General features: G+C 42.0%; 1 protein-coding gene across 1 annotated transcript in view; it reads left to right on the top strand.

Moving 5' to 3' along the window:
- The window catches only part of CNGB3 (cyclic nucleotide gated channel subunit beta 3), a gene marked incomplete at its 5' end in the record, with an annotated part of 244,413 nt that overhangs the window by 32,212 nt on the left and 192,063 nt on the right, over positions 1-20,138 (top strand). Inside the window, 3 exons of the mRNA XM_082259003.1 lie at positions 719-927; positions 14,466-14,516; positions 17,955-18,041. Of these exons, the coding sequence (XP_082115129.1) occupies positions 719-927; positions 14,466-14,516; positions 17,955-18,041 (347 nt within the window). The remainder of the gene's footprint in view (positions 1-718; positions 928-14,465; positions 14,517-17,954; positions 18,042-20,138) is intronic.

Below are 20,138 nucleotides of genomic sequence, written 5' to 3'. Positions count from 1 at the left end.
CATTATAACTCCTCTCTTCCGTGTCTCAATAGAATTTTATTTCCGCCCTCACTCTTTCTCTGTGGCCATAATCCTGCATGTGTGCATTAGTTCCAGAAGCCAAGCCTTGTTCTCCTTTCAGACAAATGCTCTGTCTTCGGCTCCACTCTCCATTTCCAAAATCCACCTAATACTTACCTGAGCCCCATCTCTCTCCAGCGATATCTACCAGCCCCTTGGTTGTCCAGAACTCTCCCTCCTGATTGGCTGGGACACAGCCACAGCGCCATTGGCTCCCACAGCTGTCAGAGTCAGGTAGCCAATCACGAGAGAGAGAGGGGGCTGGGGCCGAATGGCAGCTCTGTGTCTGAATGGAATAGCAAGCTGCTTGTTGTGGGGGCACTCAATAGGAGGGAGGAGCTAGGAGCTCCAGCCAGGGACCTGAGGAGAGGAGGATACAGACTGCCCTGTGCAAAACCAACTGCACAGAGGAGATAAATATAACATGTTTGTTATTTTTAAAAAAAAAACGAGACTTTACAATCGCTTTAAGGAATGTATATGTTTTGAAAATGCTTTCTATAATATAACATACAAAATATTAAAAATGTCTCTATAACTGACTTTTGCTGGAAGATAATCATTTTAATCCTTAGATGCGGGTGTGAAAGCTTTTGTGGGTGACATTATACTTTAATAGTAAATTGTGTACTACCTTTAAATATCTTCTTTCTTTTAGATCCCTTCTATCTCTTTTGGCTGTTCATTGTTTCTATTTCCTTCAACTGGAACTCCTGGTTCATTCCACTGCGAATTGTATTTCCTCTTCAAAAGTCTGACAATCTCTTTTACTGGATGCTTATTGATTACACATGTGATGTGTGTTACCTTCTGGATATATTTGTATTTCAGCCACGTCTACAATATATAAAAGGAGGTGACATAGTGGTAAGTATCAATAAAGTGCTCTGTTCTGAAAGCTGATATTTGCAATGACATATCTCCTTAGACCACGTATTTGCAGGCAGCATGGCCACTTGCTAACTTGGCACCATCAATAGGCAATTTAACTCTTTATTATGACATAGACGTTGAATCCAACTCAATATTACTTAGATAAATGTGGCACAGAGGCTGTTTTTACAGTCTTTTAATGAGTAAGAATAAGAGGGACACAACATAAAGTGATAAATGTGTGGTTTACTAATTCATAGTGGCTATTCAAGATTTACTCAACAGAGTTTATTATGATTCCAAAAGTTGCTTTTCACCTGCACTAAAGAGTCACCACTTTCACCTGACTGTTGCTATACAGTATGTACTTTTTTAGACACTTTTTCTTACTCAGTTAAGAACTGTACCTATAGCAACTAGTCAGAATTCATCTTGTACTGTACTTCAAAAAGTAAATTCAGATTGGTTAGTTTAAATTATTAAAGACTTTTAACTTAGGGTTTTCGTCTTCCACTGTTTCTTGAACAAGCCTGTAAATGTCAAAGAACCTATGGGATCTACAACAAAGGATAACATCAGTCTCTGCTGACCTGTGGTGTCCACAAATGTATCTAGGCCAGTATTGTCTGACTGCCTGATGATTTCTCCAGGCATTTTTAGCATCTGGTAATTATAATTTCATAGTACTATTGGCCCTTAAGTGTATGTAAACATTTCAGTATATGAATCCTTAAGATAGGTACACACTGTCAGTTAATTTCGTTCAGCCAGCATGCTGAATAAATAAAGACTTGCAGATTTCTGCATCTACACAAGCGAGGTGGATGCAGGAATCCTCCCTCCTGTGCTATTTTGACAAGGGTACTCCCCGCTGTCAGAAAACACTGATCAGCGCTGCAGCTGATTGGCTGGCTAGCTGCAAGCCGCCGATTGAGCAAACTTTTTCAGTGGCTCTGTTCGAATGGAGCTGATCAAACAATCAGTTTCTGTCAAACAGAGGGGGCTACACACAGAACACAATTTGGTCAATTCCTGCTGAACCAGACAAATTTCGATCCACATGTACTCAACTTTATTTATACTTAGTGGAACATTTTTAAACATGCCATATACTTTTTTTTTCATAAATGCATTTGAATTACCTTTTTCCTTGGTTTTATTTAGTTACGTAAACCTCTATATCCTTTCCAGAGCTCTGAGGGGTGGGGCATAGTTACCTACTGACAATAACCTGGGATCCCTACCAAGAGCCACTGTCAGTCATGTTCTGCAGGGTTGAGCATGAGGCATGTCTCCATTGTCTGACAGTTCAGCAAACAGTTTGCTGAAGAAAAGCAGACTAAGGATATGGATTACTTGAACCATGTCCTATGGTCTGATGAGACCAAGCTAAACGTATTTGGTTCAGATGGTGTCAAGCGTGTGTGTCGGAAACCAGGTGAGGAGTACAAAGACAAGTGTGTCTTGCCTACAGTCAAGCATGGTGGTAGGAGTGTCATGGTCTGGGGCTGCAGGATGTAACGTTCATGCGTTTTTGTTAGTGGATGGATTTACAGCTGCAGAATTATTACACTCAGTAGCCTTGTAGAGAATCTGTTGAACAAACATATCCAACTCTCAGGACTTCATCACCGTGTACAGCCTGTTATATACCATATATATATTAATAGATGTTAATGGAGGGATAGAATATATGAGGATATATAGATGAGAGACAGGCTATTGTATGGTGAGCACTAGAAGTAGTATTAGGAGAGTTGCAGGTGATGGTAAAGCAGATAGGTTCTGATGTCAAGTATAGTGCAGATGGTAAGAGGACACAGATGGAGTATACTTAGACAGAGTAACCTAGTGCAAGGATAGTTGAAGGTAGTCCCAAGAGCTAACAGTCTATGCAGATGATAGTGAATAGATAGATACAGATAGTCTTGGTAATTGCAGTAGATGACAGTAGGAGATTGGTTAGTAAGAATCCCCTGCGGGGTACTTATCACTTAGATAGATTTAGGAGTAACAGTGTCCATTGGAGAGGGGTGATCCCGTAGCGATATACGGATCACCAGCGAGGTTTCCGGCTTCAGTTCAGCAAGGGAAAATGTCAGCAGCTCCGACTTCACAGGAGTAGGTGCGGTGAACATGCGGTTTGAACGAGCGATGAGTGAGAGCAAACCGGCGATTGAAATAGCCGCTCATAGCGGCGCTCGGCAATGATGTCATCCGGTCTTAAAGGTATATGCGTCCCTTGTTACACAAGATGGGACGCAATTAGGAAAGGATAAATATGGAGACAAGGGTACCAGAGGTACCAGAACATTACACAGGAGTGCTATCGGCACTGGGGAGCTACAGTTCATTGAGGGAACCATGAAAGCCAATGTGTACTGTGACATACTGAAGCAGAGCATGATCCCTTCCCTTCGGAGACTGGGCCGCAGGGCAGTATTCCAACATAACAACCCCAAACACACCTCCAAGTCGACCACTGCCTTGCTAAAGTAGTTGAGAGTAATGGTGATGGACTGGCCAAGCATATCTCCAGACCTAAACCCTATTGAGCATCTGTGGGGCTGTAACGCTCCTGCGTTTTCTGAAACAAAATGGATTTGCAGCTGCAGAAAAACTCCACTCAGTAGTCATGTAGAAATACGTTGAAATACCAATTCCAACTCCCAAGACTCATCACTGTGGTCTGTCTGATTCAGCATACAAATATACACACTCAATAAGATGTTCCTGGAGTGATAGATGTATATAGCAGTATAGTGGTGATGAGTTGAAGAGACAGGTATGAACAGTGACAAATAGGTGAACAGCACTTGAGAGAAATGTTCATGAGAGTATAGATGGTAACAGGTAGGATGCAGATAGGTTAGCAATCATGTATGGTAGTAGGTGGTAGGACAGCAGATGACATACAGGAGAGACTAACCCAGTGCAAGGATAGATGTTAGTAGGCTCAAGAGCTAGCAATCTAAAACAACAGTGCAGATGATAGTTACAGTCCTTAATATGCAGAGCTAGATAGTGTAAGCTTAGTAGGAAGGTTATGGAGGATTCCCCTGCGGGGTACTTATCACTAATAGCAAGCAGTAGTAGAGAGGTTCGGTATGAGCGAGTGATCCGGTAGCGGGATACAGGGATCAGCAGCGAGGTTCCGACAGCGAGGTACGCTTGTAAGCATATGAGCTTCAAGGCAGGTTGAACGAACATGTGAGTGAGAACGCCGGCGGTTGAAATAGCCGCTCTGCGGCGCTCAGTGATTAAAGCATCGGTCTTAAAGGTGTATGCGCACCTACCAGAAGAGAATGGTGGGACGCATACACTGAATGGGAAAGTGGAATAAGGGTACCAGAGGTACCAGAACATTACAGTACCCCCCCCTTAAGGCCGGCTCTGGAAGGCCTCTAGAACTGTTTTTTCCGGGTATTTCGCGTGAAAATTGTGAATCAGCCTAGGGGCATGTATATCAGAGGTATCCAGCCAGGTGTCGTCTTGGGGCCCATAGTTCTTCCATCGTACTAGATATTGGAGTCTTCTTCTGTGGATACGAGAATCCAGAATCTCCTTTATCTCATATTCTTCTCCGCCTTCAATTTGTACAGGAGGTGGAGGTGGGATGGTAGACCTTATTCCTTGGTCAGGAACATGGGGCTTCAGTAGCGACATATGGAAGATGGGATGTATCTTGAGGTCTGTTGGTAATGTGAGCTGTACTGCAGCTTTTCCAATAAGTTTCCTGATTGGGAAGGGTCCCAAGAATAGAGGCCCAAGCTTTTTGCTAGGGATCTTTAAACTTAAGTTTTTTGTTGATAGCCAAACGAGGTCCCCAATAGCATACTGAGGAGAAGGTCTTCTACGAAGGTCATAGTACTTTTTTTGTTGAATATGAGCATGTGAGATGGTAGTATTAAGTAAACCCAGAGAGTCTTTTATTTGGGTAAGATAGTCTGAGGCTACTGGGTTACTTGATGGAAGGATGCGTGGTGGAAGAATAGTGGGATGAAACCCATAGTTCAAGTAGAACGGACTCTGTTTGGTCGTACTGTGGGTTGCGTTGTTGTAGGCAAATTCTGCCAGAGGGAGGAGATCCACCCAATCAGTATGATGTATAGCAACGTAAATATTGCTCGATGCACTGGTTGACTCTTTCAGTCTGTCCGTTGGTCTGAGGATGGTAGGGAGAAGTGAGCTTTCGCTCAATTCGTAGTATGTGGCATAGTTCTTGCCAAAACTTGGAGATGAATGGTGATCCACGGTCAGACAAAAGAGTTTTTGGAATACCATGTAACTTAAAGACATGTTTCATCAGTAGTTCCGCTGTTTGTTTGGACGAAGGTAGTCTGCGAATAGCAACGAAATGTGCCATCTTTGTCAGATGGTCCACTGACACTAAAATGGTATTAAATCCTTTGGAAGGTGGTACTTCCGCTATAAAGTCCAAGGACACAACTTCCCATGGAGTCTGGGGTATTGGTAGACTGCATAGTAGACCGGATGGTTTTGTAGTGTCAATTTTGGACCTGGCACAGACGTTGCATGAAGAGACAAATTTTTGTATAGATGTCTTCATATCAGGCCACCAAAACTGCCTGGTAAGCAAATTAAGGGTCTTTGTCATACCCATATGTCCTGCCATAGGCACATCATGTGACAATTCCAAGATCTTGGTGCGCATAGTAGGGGGTATGTAGAGTTTGTCGTTGTAGTAGAGGAAGCCTTCTGCATCAGCAGTTAGTTGTGGTGGAGGTGAATCCAAACCTATACTGTGCAGAATCTCTTCCTTCAAGGAACGGACAACCCCAATAATACGCTTGTAGGGTATTATAGGAACGGAAGGGATTTCGGAGCAATTATCTTCAGTTAATCGTGATAGCGCATCCGCTTTTTTATTCTTGTCTGCAGGTGTGTAGGTCACTAGGAAGTTAAATCTTAGGAAGAATAGTGACCATCGTACCTGCCGGTGGGAGAGGGTTTTGTTAGTCTGAAGATATTGAAGATTTTTATGATCTGTATATATGAGTATTGGTAATCGGGTGCCTTCAAGTAGATGTCGTCAATTCTCCAGAGCCAGTTTTATAGCAAGCAGTTCCTTTTCACCCACTGGGTAATTCACCTCTGGGCTGCTTAGAGATTTAGAGAAGAAGGCGACTGGATGGAGTGGTGAAGTATTCGTTGGTCGTTGGGAGAGTACTGCTCCTACTGCCATATTTGACGCATCTACTTCCAGAATGTATTGGAGGGATGGGTCTGGATGGCGTAGTATGGGAGCAGAGGTAAAGCTTGTTTTTAACAAGCGAAAAGCTTCATTTGCTTCATCTGACCATTTAAATGGTTTCTTAATACTTGTGAGTTGTGTGAGAGGTCTCACAATGGCAGAGAAGTTCTTGATGAACTTCCTATAGAAGTTTGAAAATCCAAGGAATCGCTGTAGTGCTTTGCGGGTGGTTGGTATAGGCCAATCCTGAATACAGGATATCTTACTCATATCCATCTTGATTCCTGTTTTGGATATGATGTATCCTAGGAATAATACTTCTTCTTTATGAAATAAGCATTTTTTTAGTTTCACGTATAGATTGTGTGTGAGTAATCTGGATAACACAAGTCTTACATGTTTTATATGTTCAGACAAGGATCGTGAATAAATAAGTATATCGTCCAGATATACCACAACACAGACATCAAGTAAGTCTCTAAGGATATCGTTTATGAATCTTTGGAAGGCTGCGGGAGCGTTACATAGCCCAAATGGCATTACAAGATATTCAAACAATCCGTATCTGGTTCTGAATGCTGTCTTCCACTCATCTCCATCACGGATTCGGATTAGATTGTATGCCCCTTTCAGGTCCAATTTTGAAAAGTAGGTAGCTCCACGCACTTGTTCAATGAGTTCAGGGATAAGCAGCAAAGGATAACGATCTTTTACTGTAATGGCGTTCAATTGCCTATAGTCGATAATAGGCCTGAGGCTTGAGTCTTTATTGCGGACAAAAAAAAGTCCTGCAGCTGTGGAAGAAGTGGAAGGTCTAATAAAACCTTTTGTCAAATTCTCATCCAAGTATTCCTTGAGATGGGAAAGTTCATCCTGCGAAAGAGGATAAACATGACCAAAAGGCAATTTAGAATTAGGGAGTAGATCAATAGTGCAATCATAATCCCTATGGGGAGGCAGTATTTGAGCATTTTTCTTAAGAAAAACTTCGAACAGATCCTGAAAGCATAGTGGTGCAATCTCATCTGACACCACAGACAGGATCTTTCCATAAGACGGGAGGTTACACGTACTCTCGCAATATTAAGAGAGGAAGGTTAGGGTCCGTTTCTTCCAATCTATGGTTGGTTGATGTGTGTGTAACCAGGGAAGTCCCAAAACAATGGGAAAGTGGGGCGAAGACAATAGGTCGAAGGTAGTGGTCTCCGTATGAGACTCGTTAGTGGTGACTAGGAGTGCTTGTGTCTGATTAGTGATTGGGCCAGAAGATAACGGAATACCGTTAATAAGACTCACAGAGACAGGCTTAGGTTTTGAAATAATAGGTACTTTATTTAAAGTAGCAAAACGTATATCGATATAATTTCCGCAAGATCCTGTGTCGATCATGGCCTTAGTGGTAATCCTAGTCTGGTCCCACTGCAATGTCAAACGAACAAAAAGATAAGGGTTAGTAAATGAAGTTGTCAATCCCCCTAGGAGGACATGTGAACACTCACCCTCTTTTTTGCGGACAAGGGGACAGACGCTTATCATGTGATCCGGGGATGCGCAGTACAAGCAAAGATTACTGGATCGTCTCCTGGCTCTTTCAGCAGTTGATAAAGGTGGGCGTATGGTTCCTACCTCCATAGGAGTAGGGTCAATGGCCGAAATCCGAGAAGGACTGGACAATGGCATTCCCATTTTTTCAGCCTTTCTTTCTCGCAGCCTCCTGTCTATGTTGATACTGAGTTGTATCAAGGCATCCAGGGTGCCCGGAAAATCCGCTCGGGCGAGCTCGTCTTTAACGGCTTCTGATAGGCCGAGTCTAAATTGAGTTCTCAGAGATGTATCATTTCACACTGAATCAAGGGTCCATCTTTTGAACTCTGCTACAAAGTCTTCTACAGGTCTCCTACCTTGTTTCAAGGACCTCAATTGAATATCAGCAGTACTCTGCCTATTGGGGTCATCATATAGACTAGCGAGTTCCGCTAGGAATAAAGCATAGGAGTTGAGAAGCTGATCATTTTTCTCAAAAAGAGAGTCTGCCCAGGCCCGTGGATCACCCGTTAGGTATGAAATAATAGTACAGACTTTGATATGATCAGTAAGGTAGGTACGAGGTCTTAGCAAGAAAAGTAACTGACAGGCGTTTTTGAATTCACAAAATTTTTTGCGATCACCTGTAAACACTAGAGGAGGATTTATTTTGGGTTCAGTGGGTTGAGCAGCGGCAAGTTGTGATAGACGGGTTACCTGCTGCTTCAGAGCCTGATTGTCTTCTTTTAATTCAGTAAGAGCGTGTATTAACGCAGTCACTTGTTGTTTTAATTGTGTCACTTGAGTGGGTAAATCTGCTGAATCCATTTTAGGTTCGTTCAATCTGTAACGCTCCTGCGTTTTCTGAAACAAGATGGATTTGCAGCTGCAGAAAAACTCCACTCAGTAGTCATGTAGAGATACGTTGAAATACCAATTCCAACTCCCAAGACTCATCACTGTGGTCTGTCTGATTCAGCATACAAATATACACACTCAATAAGATGTTCCTGGAGTGATAGATGTATATAGCAGTATAGTGGTGATGAGTTGAAGAGACAGGTATGAACAGTGACAAATAGGTGAACAGCACTTGAGAGAAATGTTCATGAGAGTATAGATGGTAACAGGTAGGATGCAGATAGGTTAGCAATCATGTATGGTAGTAGGTGGTAGGACAGCAGATGACATACAGGAGAGACTAACCCAGTGCAAGGATAGATGTTAGTAGGCTCAAGAGCTAGCAATCTAAAACAACAGTGCAGATGATAGTTACAGTCCTTAATATGCAGAGCTAGATAGTGTAAGCTTAGTAGGAAGGTTATGGAGGATTCCCCTGCGGGGTACTTATCACTAATAGCAAGCAGTAGTAGAGAGGTTCGGTATGAGCGAGTGATCCGGTAGCGGGATACAGGGATCAGCAGCAAGGTTCCGACAGCGAGGTACGCTTGTAAGCATATGAGCTTCAAGGCAGGTTGAACGAACATGTGAGTGAGAACGCCGGCGGTTGAAATAGCCGCTCTGCGGGGCTCAGTGATGACAGCATCGGTCTTAAAGGTGTATGCGCACCTACCAGAAGAGAATGGTGGGACGCATACACTGAATGGGAAAGTGGAATAAGGGTACCAGAGGTACCAGAACATTACAGGGGCTTCCTGAAACGGAAGGTGGAGGAGCTCAAGGTCTCTAACATCCACCAGCTTTGTGGATTTTGCACCATCAAATTTTCTTGTCACTGCAGTTGAAAAACAATCATCAACATGACCCCACTAACCATTACAGAATGAAACTAAAATTCTACTGGTATATGGCCAACTTCCTGTGCTAGGGTGACAACACTTATTCAGATCAGTGCAGGGGAAGTTACAAGGATACTACAATTCTTGCAAGATCAACATTTATTTTTTGTACTTGCAGAAAATGTACATAATTTGAAAAAACAAAATCTACTGCAGTCACCACACCCAAGGAGTGGTAGGCTGCAAAATACTACATTTTTTCATGTGGATTTCCGTTGTACGTTGCTGTACTACTTTTTTTTAAATCAAGCAACAATTTTTATTGCGATGTCACTTTCATTTACAAGTTCACAAGTAGTTAGTGCAATCAAAATAATACAAAGATCAGCATTCAATACATGTCCGGTAAAAGATAACGAGTAATATTATAATATCATAAAATATGCAATTTTTTACCTCTCCCCCAATAAAATTTCCTTTCCAGAGCCACCCATATCCCAATGCATGAACATAGAGGCAACGGAGATATGAGAGTTAATGGACAATGCCAACCGTTCTAATAAATTCTGAATGTCCCCAAAAAATATGAAGTTCAGAGAATTACTCTCTCCATGACTAAGTCTGCTGGTGCCAGACCCGGAGTAGCTAGCCAGTTACCCCACACCTTTTTAAATTTAAATAGGGTGCCCCTATGTTGGTATATACGTTTTTTGAGGTGCAATATATTGCCCATCTGGTTAAGCCACATTTTTGATTAAGGAGGGTCAGGTGAGATCCAATGTATAAGCATACAGTAAGTCTACGGGCCTGGAAAACGGCCCTTGCTACTGCTTCTCTCAAAAACGTATCCTGAGTAACAGTGTCGAGTATACCTAACACACACTGTTTAGGTTTCATTAAAATGGATATCTGTAATGCTGTATTTATTGTGGCTACTACTGTTCTCTAATAGCGGTGGAGTTTCGGACATCTCCACAGCAGATGGATCAGATCTCCTACATCTCTTTCACACCTGTGGCACATCTCGTTTGGGCGTAAACCCAGAGAGTGGAGCTTAAGCAGGGTACAGTGAACCTTAAGAAGTATATATATATCTGAGATATGCGTTGTGACACATTTAGTGAGCATAACCGAATAGACTCTAGGTAGGGCTTCTTCCCATTGCTCCCCTGGTATTTCACCTACATCTTTCTCCTATTTATAGCATACCAAACTAGGGAATTTCTCTAGGTATACTCCCAAGAGAGTGGCATAACAGCTTGATATAAAGCCTTTGGTTGAGCTTGTTTGTTGCATAAGAGAAAAGACTGAGGTAGGCGAGAGCTCTATTTTCTCCAATGACTTTTGGGCCGATATAGCGGGTTTCAATTGCATATATTACAATAGCATATTGGGAGAATACCAAATTGATTCTGTAATTGTGTAAATGATAATAATACACCATTGTCAAAGATATGTTGGAGATGTGTCACTCCCAAGGCACGCCACCTGGCTGCACACAGTAATTTAATGATTTCAGGATAGGTATGATTATCCCAAATTGGACTGTAACTAGCATATCCAAGTACTTTTTTGCAATTGTTTAGCTTTATCCCATACCTTTTGAAGGAGTCTATATGTTGGGTATTGTTTATTGAGTTTAGAAAATATTTGTGCTTCCCGTTCCTTTCGCTAGTGTGAGTGTTCCACAAAATTTGAAGCATTATAGTTAACATGGAATTGTAAGGTGTCCCAGCTAATCCTTCTGCCATATGTTGGAGTTGAGACGCTATATAATATATCCACGGGTTAGAGATACTATCCTTGGGCTTCTGAAGCTGCTCCAGTTTGATCCTGGCTGCGCCTCCCTTCCATATTAGGGTCCTAAAAATAGAGTTAACAGCTCAAAATATTTTCAGTGGAATCACTACGGAATGTTGTGCAGGTGGTATAATAGCTGTGGCATTAAAATAATTTTGATCCAATTTGCTCTTCCGGCAACCGAGAGCCACATTTTTTTCATATCTTGACCTTATCTCTGAATCTCACCAGTAATGGGAGAATGTTCAAATGACAACATTCTAGCGGTATTGGTGATATTACTACGCCTAGATATTTGAAGGAAGTTACTACAGGTACTTAGACAGAAGGTTCCAACTTGCGGATCTACACCTTGGTAGGAGGGCAGATTTGGACCAGTTAATTGTAAGCCCAGAGAGTCACCCGAATTATGTAATAGTGGACATTACATTTTTTAGGGAGATAGTGTCCCCTAACAGCAGAAGCATGTCATCCGCATTGAGTAGGATCTTCTCCTGTAAATTGCTATATCTGAACCCCACTCTTTGGTCATTATCCCTAATGCATGCGGCCAGTGGCTCAATCGCCATAGAAAACAGGAGCAGGGAGAGGGGGCATCCCTGCCTGGTACCCCTTTTCCAATGGAAGCTATCAGATGTTTTCCTCCCTCCTTGATAGATGTTTGCGGCTCGCAATATAGCAGGCGAACCCAGGATATAAGTTTTGGACCAAATTCAAACTTCTGCAATATGGCCCATAGGTATTCCCATTCTACACTGTTGAATGCCTTATTGGTATCTAGAGACGGCAGTGCCCTATGGCCCTTATTGTCTGCTGGGGTTTGTATATTAATGTACAGTCTCTTTAGGTTAACAGCAGTTGACTTATTTGGTATACAACCTACCTGATCCTCATGGATAATACTATTTATGACAGTGTTCACTCTCCTAGCAATTTACTTTGCCAGTATCTTCACATCTGCCTGAAGAAGTGAGATGGGCCTATAAGAATTGGGCTTCTTAGCCGGCTTGTCTGGATTGAGGTGCAGTACAATACTAGCTCTCATCATGGAGATAGGCAGTTGTTGTCTACGTCTGGCCTCATTAAAGACCTCTAGCAGCCTGGGCAATAGTGTGGCAGAGTAGGTCTGGTATACTTCCATTGGTAGCCCATCATCCCCAGGGGCCTTGGAGTTAGGAAACAGACCAACCGCCTCTCGTAATTCTTATAAAGTGGGGGGGGGGGGGGTTACAAACTAAGCCTGTGATTCTGGGGTAGAGATATCCTTTGTAAATAGCAATGTAAGTCCTGCATTGTATAAGACACCTTGGAGGCATATAAATTAGTATAGAATCTGATTAGTTCAGTCATAACCCCTTCCTGTGTATTGACCATACGGCCATTTGGTAATTTCAGAGCCCCAATAGTGGGGACTGAAGGACATATATTGACATTTTTGGCTAGGAGACGACCGATCTGTTCCCCTTCCTCATAAAAAAATCACCCTAGAGAAAAAACGTTTCCTCTTTGCTTTCAAGGTCATTTCTTTGGTCAAGGAGTCCTGGGCAGCTAACCAAGCGGCCTTCGAATGTTCTGTAGGGTCAGCTATATCTAACCTACGAACATGCTGGGTCAGCTGTTCTTCAAGGGCTTTTGTTTTGGATTTGATACTCTTTATAGTAGAAATAAAAACGCTCCTGAAAAAGCACTTGAAGGCATTCCATCATCGTGCAAGGTCACTAAAAAGTGTTCAATTTGAGCTTGAATGTTGTTATCTATAGGAAGAAATTTCAACCAAAAGGTTAGACTCTTTTGCAAATCTTGGCAAATAAGAGCTTCCTCTTCAGTCAGGCCTCCCAAACGGTCTTTAACAGTGTTAACTGATGCTGTACATGTTTATAAGGTCTGCAGAATCTGGCTTAATGTGTGTTGGTCTTCTCCCTCATGTAACTCCTCTGGAGTTGCAAGCTGACCAGGATTTAGCAGTGACATGGCTTCTGCCCCAGCTCCCTGTATAGGATCAAGGCTAGCAAGTACTGTATATTCACAGTGTAAGGATCGTCTCCTTCCACCTCTTCCATCTCTTGTAACTGAGGCAGCTTTTTGGCATAGAGAAGAATGTCTCCATCATTCTCCTTACCTGAGGGAAGGATGAGCTTACTCTTAAGTTCCTGGTTCCTTAGGTTTCTCTGTGCCCCTCATGCTTCTCTGTGGAGTGGCCGTTCTGGCACCATGTTGGTTGTCTTATGCCGATGTATCCTCTTTGCTCTTCCCCCTTCTGGTCATGGCGGTGTGTGATCTGAACACCCGAGGTATCGGTGTAATCAGGGGAGCCCGCTGCAGCAGTTGATGGTGTTGTCAGATCCGTACGAGGCCAGGGAAATGACCAAATACAGGATGCAGTGCAGGAGCTCCATGAGACCGATCCGCTCACATGCCCTGTACGGCCATGCCCCATAGATATACTACTTTACCTGCGTGTTTTTAAATAGGGCATTGTTTGCATTTTCTGTTCTTGCCAAATTATCAATCAAGTAATGCTCTGTTTTGAATCACTAGGATGTGTTTAAAGTGATCATAGGCATAATTACTGCAGTTGTGTGTGGCTTGGACTCCACAGAAATGGCAACCCTGGACACACAGGGGTTAATTTACTCAAACTTCAGAGTGCAAGATCTAGTGCAGCTATTCATGGCAGCCAATCAGCTTCCAACTTCGGCTTGTTCAATAAATCTTTGACAAAAAAGTGCATAGTAAATAGAAAGGGCAAGCAGAATTTAGAACCACCAACGACAATTGACAGATTCTCCCTGTAAGGCTGTGTGAATGTAATCTTACAAAATTGACTTGGTTAATACTTCTATACTACTTTATACTATATTCCAAGTGTTAACTTGTGCAAGCAAGTGTCTATAGCTGTGGCAGTATGGCTAGGTAGGTATCACTATAGCACACTGAAATTTAGTAAGTTTAAAAGTTGTAAACAGATGGTGCCAAACCATGAAGAGACATTATTCTGTGAAAACCACCTTAATGCATTGCAGCACCTTAATGAATAAGGCTGGATGTGTGGGTGAGCTTAAACGAATGTCAAAAGCAATCAGTAATAAAGGCTGATATCATGAGAGCGGATGTGTCATTCTACATTTTCTGTCTCCAAGTAATTGCACTAGGCTTCATTATTTTACAGACTGACTTTATTGACTGTGAAAATGTCAATCTACTTATATATGTAAAGTGCAGTGGCCTGATAACAACTTACTTTTTTTTTCTAGGCCGAGAAAAAACAAACAAGTAAACATTATTATGAATCCACAAAGTTCAAGGTAATTCTCATGTCAAAATGGTGTTAAAATATGACAGTATTTTAATATGAAAGAAGCTGATACAAGAAGTTATTATTGAAAGCATGTACTTAGGGGCATTACTAGGGTCCTAAAAGACCAACCACAGGTACCCAGACTGACATGTACTTAGCTTTGTTGTATACCATGTTAAAAGGTGGATGAAGCAGTTTTTTTTCCACTGTTTTACTTATAATAAAAATACTCCTTAGACCAGATCTGTAATTTTGTAAATACATAAAAATCAAATGTATGATATTGCTTAACCTCTTCTCACCCACCATCTATAAAAAAAAAAAAAAAAAACATTCCCCTGGCAAGTGCCCAGTGCAGGGAGAACATTTGCTAATTTTTTTTTGTTTGCAGCTGCAGCAACCCTTAGAGATGGCCCTGATCCATGGGGTACACTGGACTGTTGTGGAGGGCATGGATGATTTGATTGGTAACCAGTGTGTGTGGTCACCGATCGAATCATGGACTTGAGTAACCTTTGCACTGCCATAGACATAGCTATTACAACCTTTGGTTTGTTTAGTTTAATCTTGTACTGTACATGGAATTGCTATACAGCCATGTAATCACTTCTACCTTGGCTGTGCAAACATCCCCACTACCGGTCTCTGGGCCTTGCTCATCTGTGAGCCCAGGACCACTGTGGTTGCATTTAGGAAGGCCTAGGGTGGTAGAAATCAGGTATGTTCATTCCCAACCTACTTGGCAAAGTAGTTCATTAAAAATGCCAGATTCTCTAACCCCTAAATAATCTGTCTAACATAATTCTAAAGAATTGTAAGGAAAAATGTAGTTACTAGTGGAGGTAAGAATGGATTCATGATATTGTAATTTTTGTCTATAGGATAAGACTTGGGAAGTAAAAAAAGGAAAAGTCTATAGAAAAAAGACTTGGGAAGTTGGCAACAATTACTGCAAAGTGCTGCAAAGTGGAAGCACAGGGTTCTGTTAGGCAAAGTTTATGCTGATATTCTGCCCCCTTTTAGTGCTTAACTGCCTTCAGCTCAAAGTACGGCATCACCCACTTACAATGTAATCCCTTAAGCTCCTAATATATCCACTGGTTACAGTCAATGGCACAGTTAAATTTGCAAGGTCGTGTGCCATTCAGTTATACCATTGCAAGTATCCCCAGCTGTAATATCGCCATGTAAATTTATTATTATTATTATTGTACAGGATTTATATAGCGCCAACAGTTTGCGCAGCGCTTTACAATTTGAGGGAAGACGATACAGTTACAATACAGTTCAAAACAGGAGGAACTAGAGGGCCCTGCTCATTAGAGCTTACAATCTAGAAGGGAGGGTCAAGTGAAACAAAAGGCAATACCGTGGGGGATGGGTTGATGGAGAAAATGGAGGTACATATGTTAGCGGTTGGTAGGATAGGCTTCTTTGAAAAGGAGGGTTTTCAGAGATCACCTAAAAGCTAATAGAGTGGGAGATAATCACACAGATAAGGGTAAGGAGTTCCATAGGATTGGAGAGGCTCTGGAAAAGTCCTGGAGGCGAGCATGGGAGGAGGTGACGAGGGGGCTAGAGAGCAGGAGGATTTGAGAGGAACGAAGAGAGCGATTAGGTTGGTATTTTGAGACGAGGCTGGTGATGTAGCTAGGGGCTAAGCTGTGGATTGCTTTGTAAGATGTTGTAAGTATTTGGAATTTCATTTGTTGGGTGAGCGGAAGCCAATGGAGGGCTTGACAGAGAGGAGCAGCGAACACTTAGCGATTGGTAAGGTGGATGAGTCTGGCGGCAGCATTCATGATGGATTGAAGGGGGGATAGCCTGTTTAGAGGTATGCCAACGAGAAGGGAATTGCAGTAGTCGAGGCGCGAGATGACCAGGGAGTGAACTAGGAGTTTTATTGTGTCTTTGGTTAGAAAGGGGCGTATTTTGGAGATGTTGCAAAGACTGAGGCGGCAAGATTTGGACAGCGATAGAATGTGGGGTTTGAAGGAGAGTTCAGAGTCCAGGACAACACCTAAGACCTTGGCATGCGGGGATGGGCTGATAGTAATGCCATCGATATTGACAGAGAAATCAGGGACGCGTGGTGGAGGAAAAATTATAAGCTTGGTTTTGGATGGATTGAGTTTGAGGAAGTGGTGAGACATCCAGACCGATATATCTGATAGTAAATTAGTGATATGTGAGCAGACTGAGGGAGAGAGCTGAGGGGTGGATAGATAGATAGATTTGGGTATCGTCAGCGTAGAGATGGTATTGGAAGCCATGGGAGGCTATCAAATGACCCAGAGAGGAGGTGTAGATTGAAAATAGGAGGGGTCCAAGAACAGAGCCTTGGGGGACCCCAACAGAGAAGGGAAGAGGAGAGGACGAAGTAGAATTGTACATAACGCTAAAGGTGCAGTTGGATAAGTAGGAAGATAACCAGTGAAGAGTACAGTCACGGAGACCAAAGGCATGGAGTTTTTTGAGGAGGAGGGGATGGTCAACCGTATCAAAGGCAGCAGAAAGGTCCAGAAGTAGGAGTACAGAATAGTATGCATTGGTTTTATGAATACTTTATGCAAATTATGGCAGCCTTTCAGCAGAAACTTTCCACTGAAGTCCACCACCAAAAGTTCACTATCATATTGAGAGACAAAGGTGTCATTGATTGAAGATACCTGTTGAGAACCAAAACTATTGGCTGAAGATGGAAATGCAAAACCTAAAACCATTGCATGTTTCAGTATGTAGGGTTGGGTGGACATAGGCAAGGTGAGCAGTGTCAGCAAGGGCATTTAAAAAGGAGTACAATGCAGGCTAGAGAGGCTTTGTGGGGAAACAGAGGTTTATTGTAGAGGAGTAAAGTTCTAATATGGAGGGGAAGCAAATATTCATCTGGAGCTTTACCTGATGAAGCTGGTGTTGTTTTATATTACCTATGTGATTTAGGTACAGTTATTACAGTAGAGTAGAACACAGAATAATGGTCTAGTAACCCTAGAACAAGTCACATGTGTTTACGAGAGCAAGGAAAAAGTGAAGAAACAATCAGCAATCATTCCATATTTCTAACTGCTATAAACTTAATAAAGGCTAAATATGTCTGATGTTAATGTTATGGGTTTCTGCCCATGCCCTAACTATTCTGCACTGTCCTATTAATCAGGTTTATGTGTAACACACCTTCAACAAAAAACTTCTCTATTTTTAGAATAAAATTGACTTTTTTGTTCTGAGGCATAAATCTCAGTATGGACTAATATGACAATTTATGAATGGAAGTATTTTAATTGGTAAAGAGCTTCTAGGGCCATTCAGCCAAGCATTTGAACCTAATGTAGACTGACTTAGGTTAAACTGCTCTGACTCCTGGTGTGAACATCAGACGTACATAAACATAATGTCATCTGTTTCTTTTAATTGGAACACTAAACAGCATGGTGTTGTTCCACAGCTTGACGCAGCATCTGTGGTGCCATTTGATCTTCTGTACGTCGTGTTTGGATTCAAACCAGTGCTGAGAATGAACCGAATGCTAAAGGTAACACATACTCAGTATTCAGAATATCAATACTTTTCTATGTATGCTTTGGCAAAAGATTAACTTGCGAATGTATAGAAACGGATAGAAAGAAAAAAGGTCCAGAGCAGCTGGCCAGATGCTAAGGTATTCTAGCAAAATGAGAACTGGAAACAGGTTGCTGTATGCAAAATCCTTTTTTTTTTGGTGATGTTTTTATAAACCAATCATGCTGTGAATGGTCCTGTATGACATTTAATTAAAGATTCTGTCAAGTAAAACACAAAATAAGTTCAAAAACCCAGCACTCTTGGCCAATTGTTTATGGCAATGTTCTGACAAGTTAAGCTCCTGCATAGTGCTAAAGTTTTTTAGTTGCCACCTGCCAGTTCCTATTGGCCAGCGACTGAGGTAGTGCATCACAGTAATGGGCCAAGAGGCATGTGTGGGAACAGCAGGTAGCTGCAAGCTCCCAAACTACTTAGAAGTGTTTCAACATAACTTCAGGCTTTTAAAAGCTGTTGCAGATATATTTACTTCCTACTTGTAGTAGTTTTTATTTATTTCCATCACAAATTCACTCTAAAGCTGGCTATGCATTATACAATTTACTTATTTAATGTCCTTTTAATTTACCTTCAGTGTAGTGCAAAGGCCTGCCTGATTGCAAATGTTTATGTTTGAACTCATATTATATGGTTTTGGTAAATCAAAATCTAAAGGAAAATGTACAAGAAAATTGTTTAATGTATGGCCAGCCTAACTGCAGAGTTAAAACACAGTGCACAATAATCCAATCAACGTTTTCCTATACAAGCCTATTATCTAAGAAGCAGGGTTTGCAACAGGCACTGTAGGGATCCTACTTCAGCCTTGCTATTTGCCCTGTTCAGCTGCTGACATCTCCACTTAAAATTGCCTAGTTTTAAAAAAGATAAATTGGCTCCATGAGAGTCTAGCCACTGCATCCTGCTTAACAGGTATATGCATGTACAATTTCACCTATCAGTGTTTTTACTCATCATGGCGTCTTGTACACTGTGAAGCCTTTGCTCTATGTGCTGACTCTGATGACACTTGTACACTTTAGAGACTCTCATGCTTAGATGACACCACTCCCAGGTGTACAGAATTTTGAGGCTGGTACTGCTGAGCCTGTACCTGGCTCTACCAATGCAGTCATTCATGTGACACATCCCATTGTTGCTATAGGATACAGGAAATTGGCTCTTTCTCTCTTTCTGTCTCTGTACTTGCTCTCTTCTCAGGTGACCCATCTACACACTCTCTTCCATAAGTCCAGACTGGAACTCTAGGCACTCTGTGCTTCAGGTCCATTCCTAATGAGTGGGGGGACAGCTGCCAGTGGAGGTGCCAAGCACTTAACCTCCTCCACTACCAGAGGAACTGCCACCCCTGCCAGTAACCTGTCTCCTTGCTGATTGGTTTCCTAGTTCTTATTAACTTCCACTGAAAATTAACTTCCACTGGACAGTACTCTGTGCATTAGACAACTGTATTGTATCTTCCCCTAGCTCAGTCCCCTTGTTGTGTTGTAAACCCTTTTCTTTAGCATGCACCCCTTTGAGGGACTTCAGACAATTAACAGTTAACAGTAATTACTGAAAAAGGCAAACATACAGAAACATTTCTTGTAAAGCAGCCTCTCATACACATTCCTGCAAAGAGGTGTTCTAGTGCCTTTAAGGTAATCATACCTGAATAACCTCAGAGAGTCCAAAGAGACAGAGTCAATATTTGCCAACAAATCACAGAGGAAGCAAATAATCCTTAAAGTCCATAATTGGCAGTAAACCACAAAGACAGGAAGTCCATGATTTGCAGCTACAAGTCCATACTTGGAAAAACACCCCCCCCCCCCCCCCTGTTCGGTTCGCACCAGAATACCACGAACAGGGGAAAGTCTATCGAACTATCGAAGTCTATCGAATGTCAGAGATTAAACATCCTCATTTTGAAGTCTTAAATGCAAGTTATTGCCTAAAAAAGTGTATAGGGTCCGGGTACATGTAGCAATGCAAAACATTTTTTTAAAGACATTCGTTTTTAAAGGAGCAGTGATTTACTGATTTTAATGAGGCTTAAAGTGAAAATATA

This window comes from Pelophylax lessonae (assembly GCF_965119305.1).
Source record: "Pelophylax lessonae genome assembly, chromosome: 5".
In the NCBI taxonomy this organism is placed as follows: domain Eukaryota; kingdom Metazoa; phylum Chordata; class Amphibia; order Anura; family Ranidae; genus Pelophylax; species Pelophylax lessonae.
The sequence above is the reverse complement of the archived record's forward strand: the minus strand, read 5'-3'. Positions and strand labels throughout refer to the sequence as shown.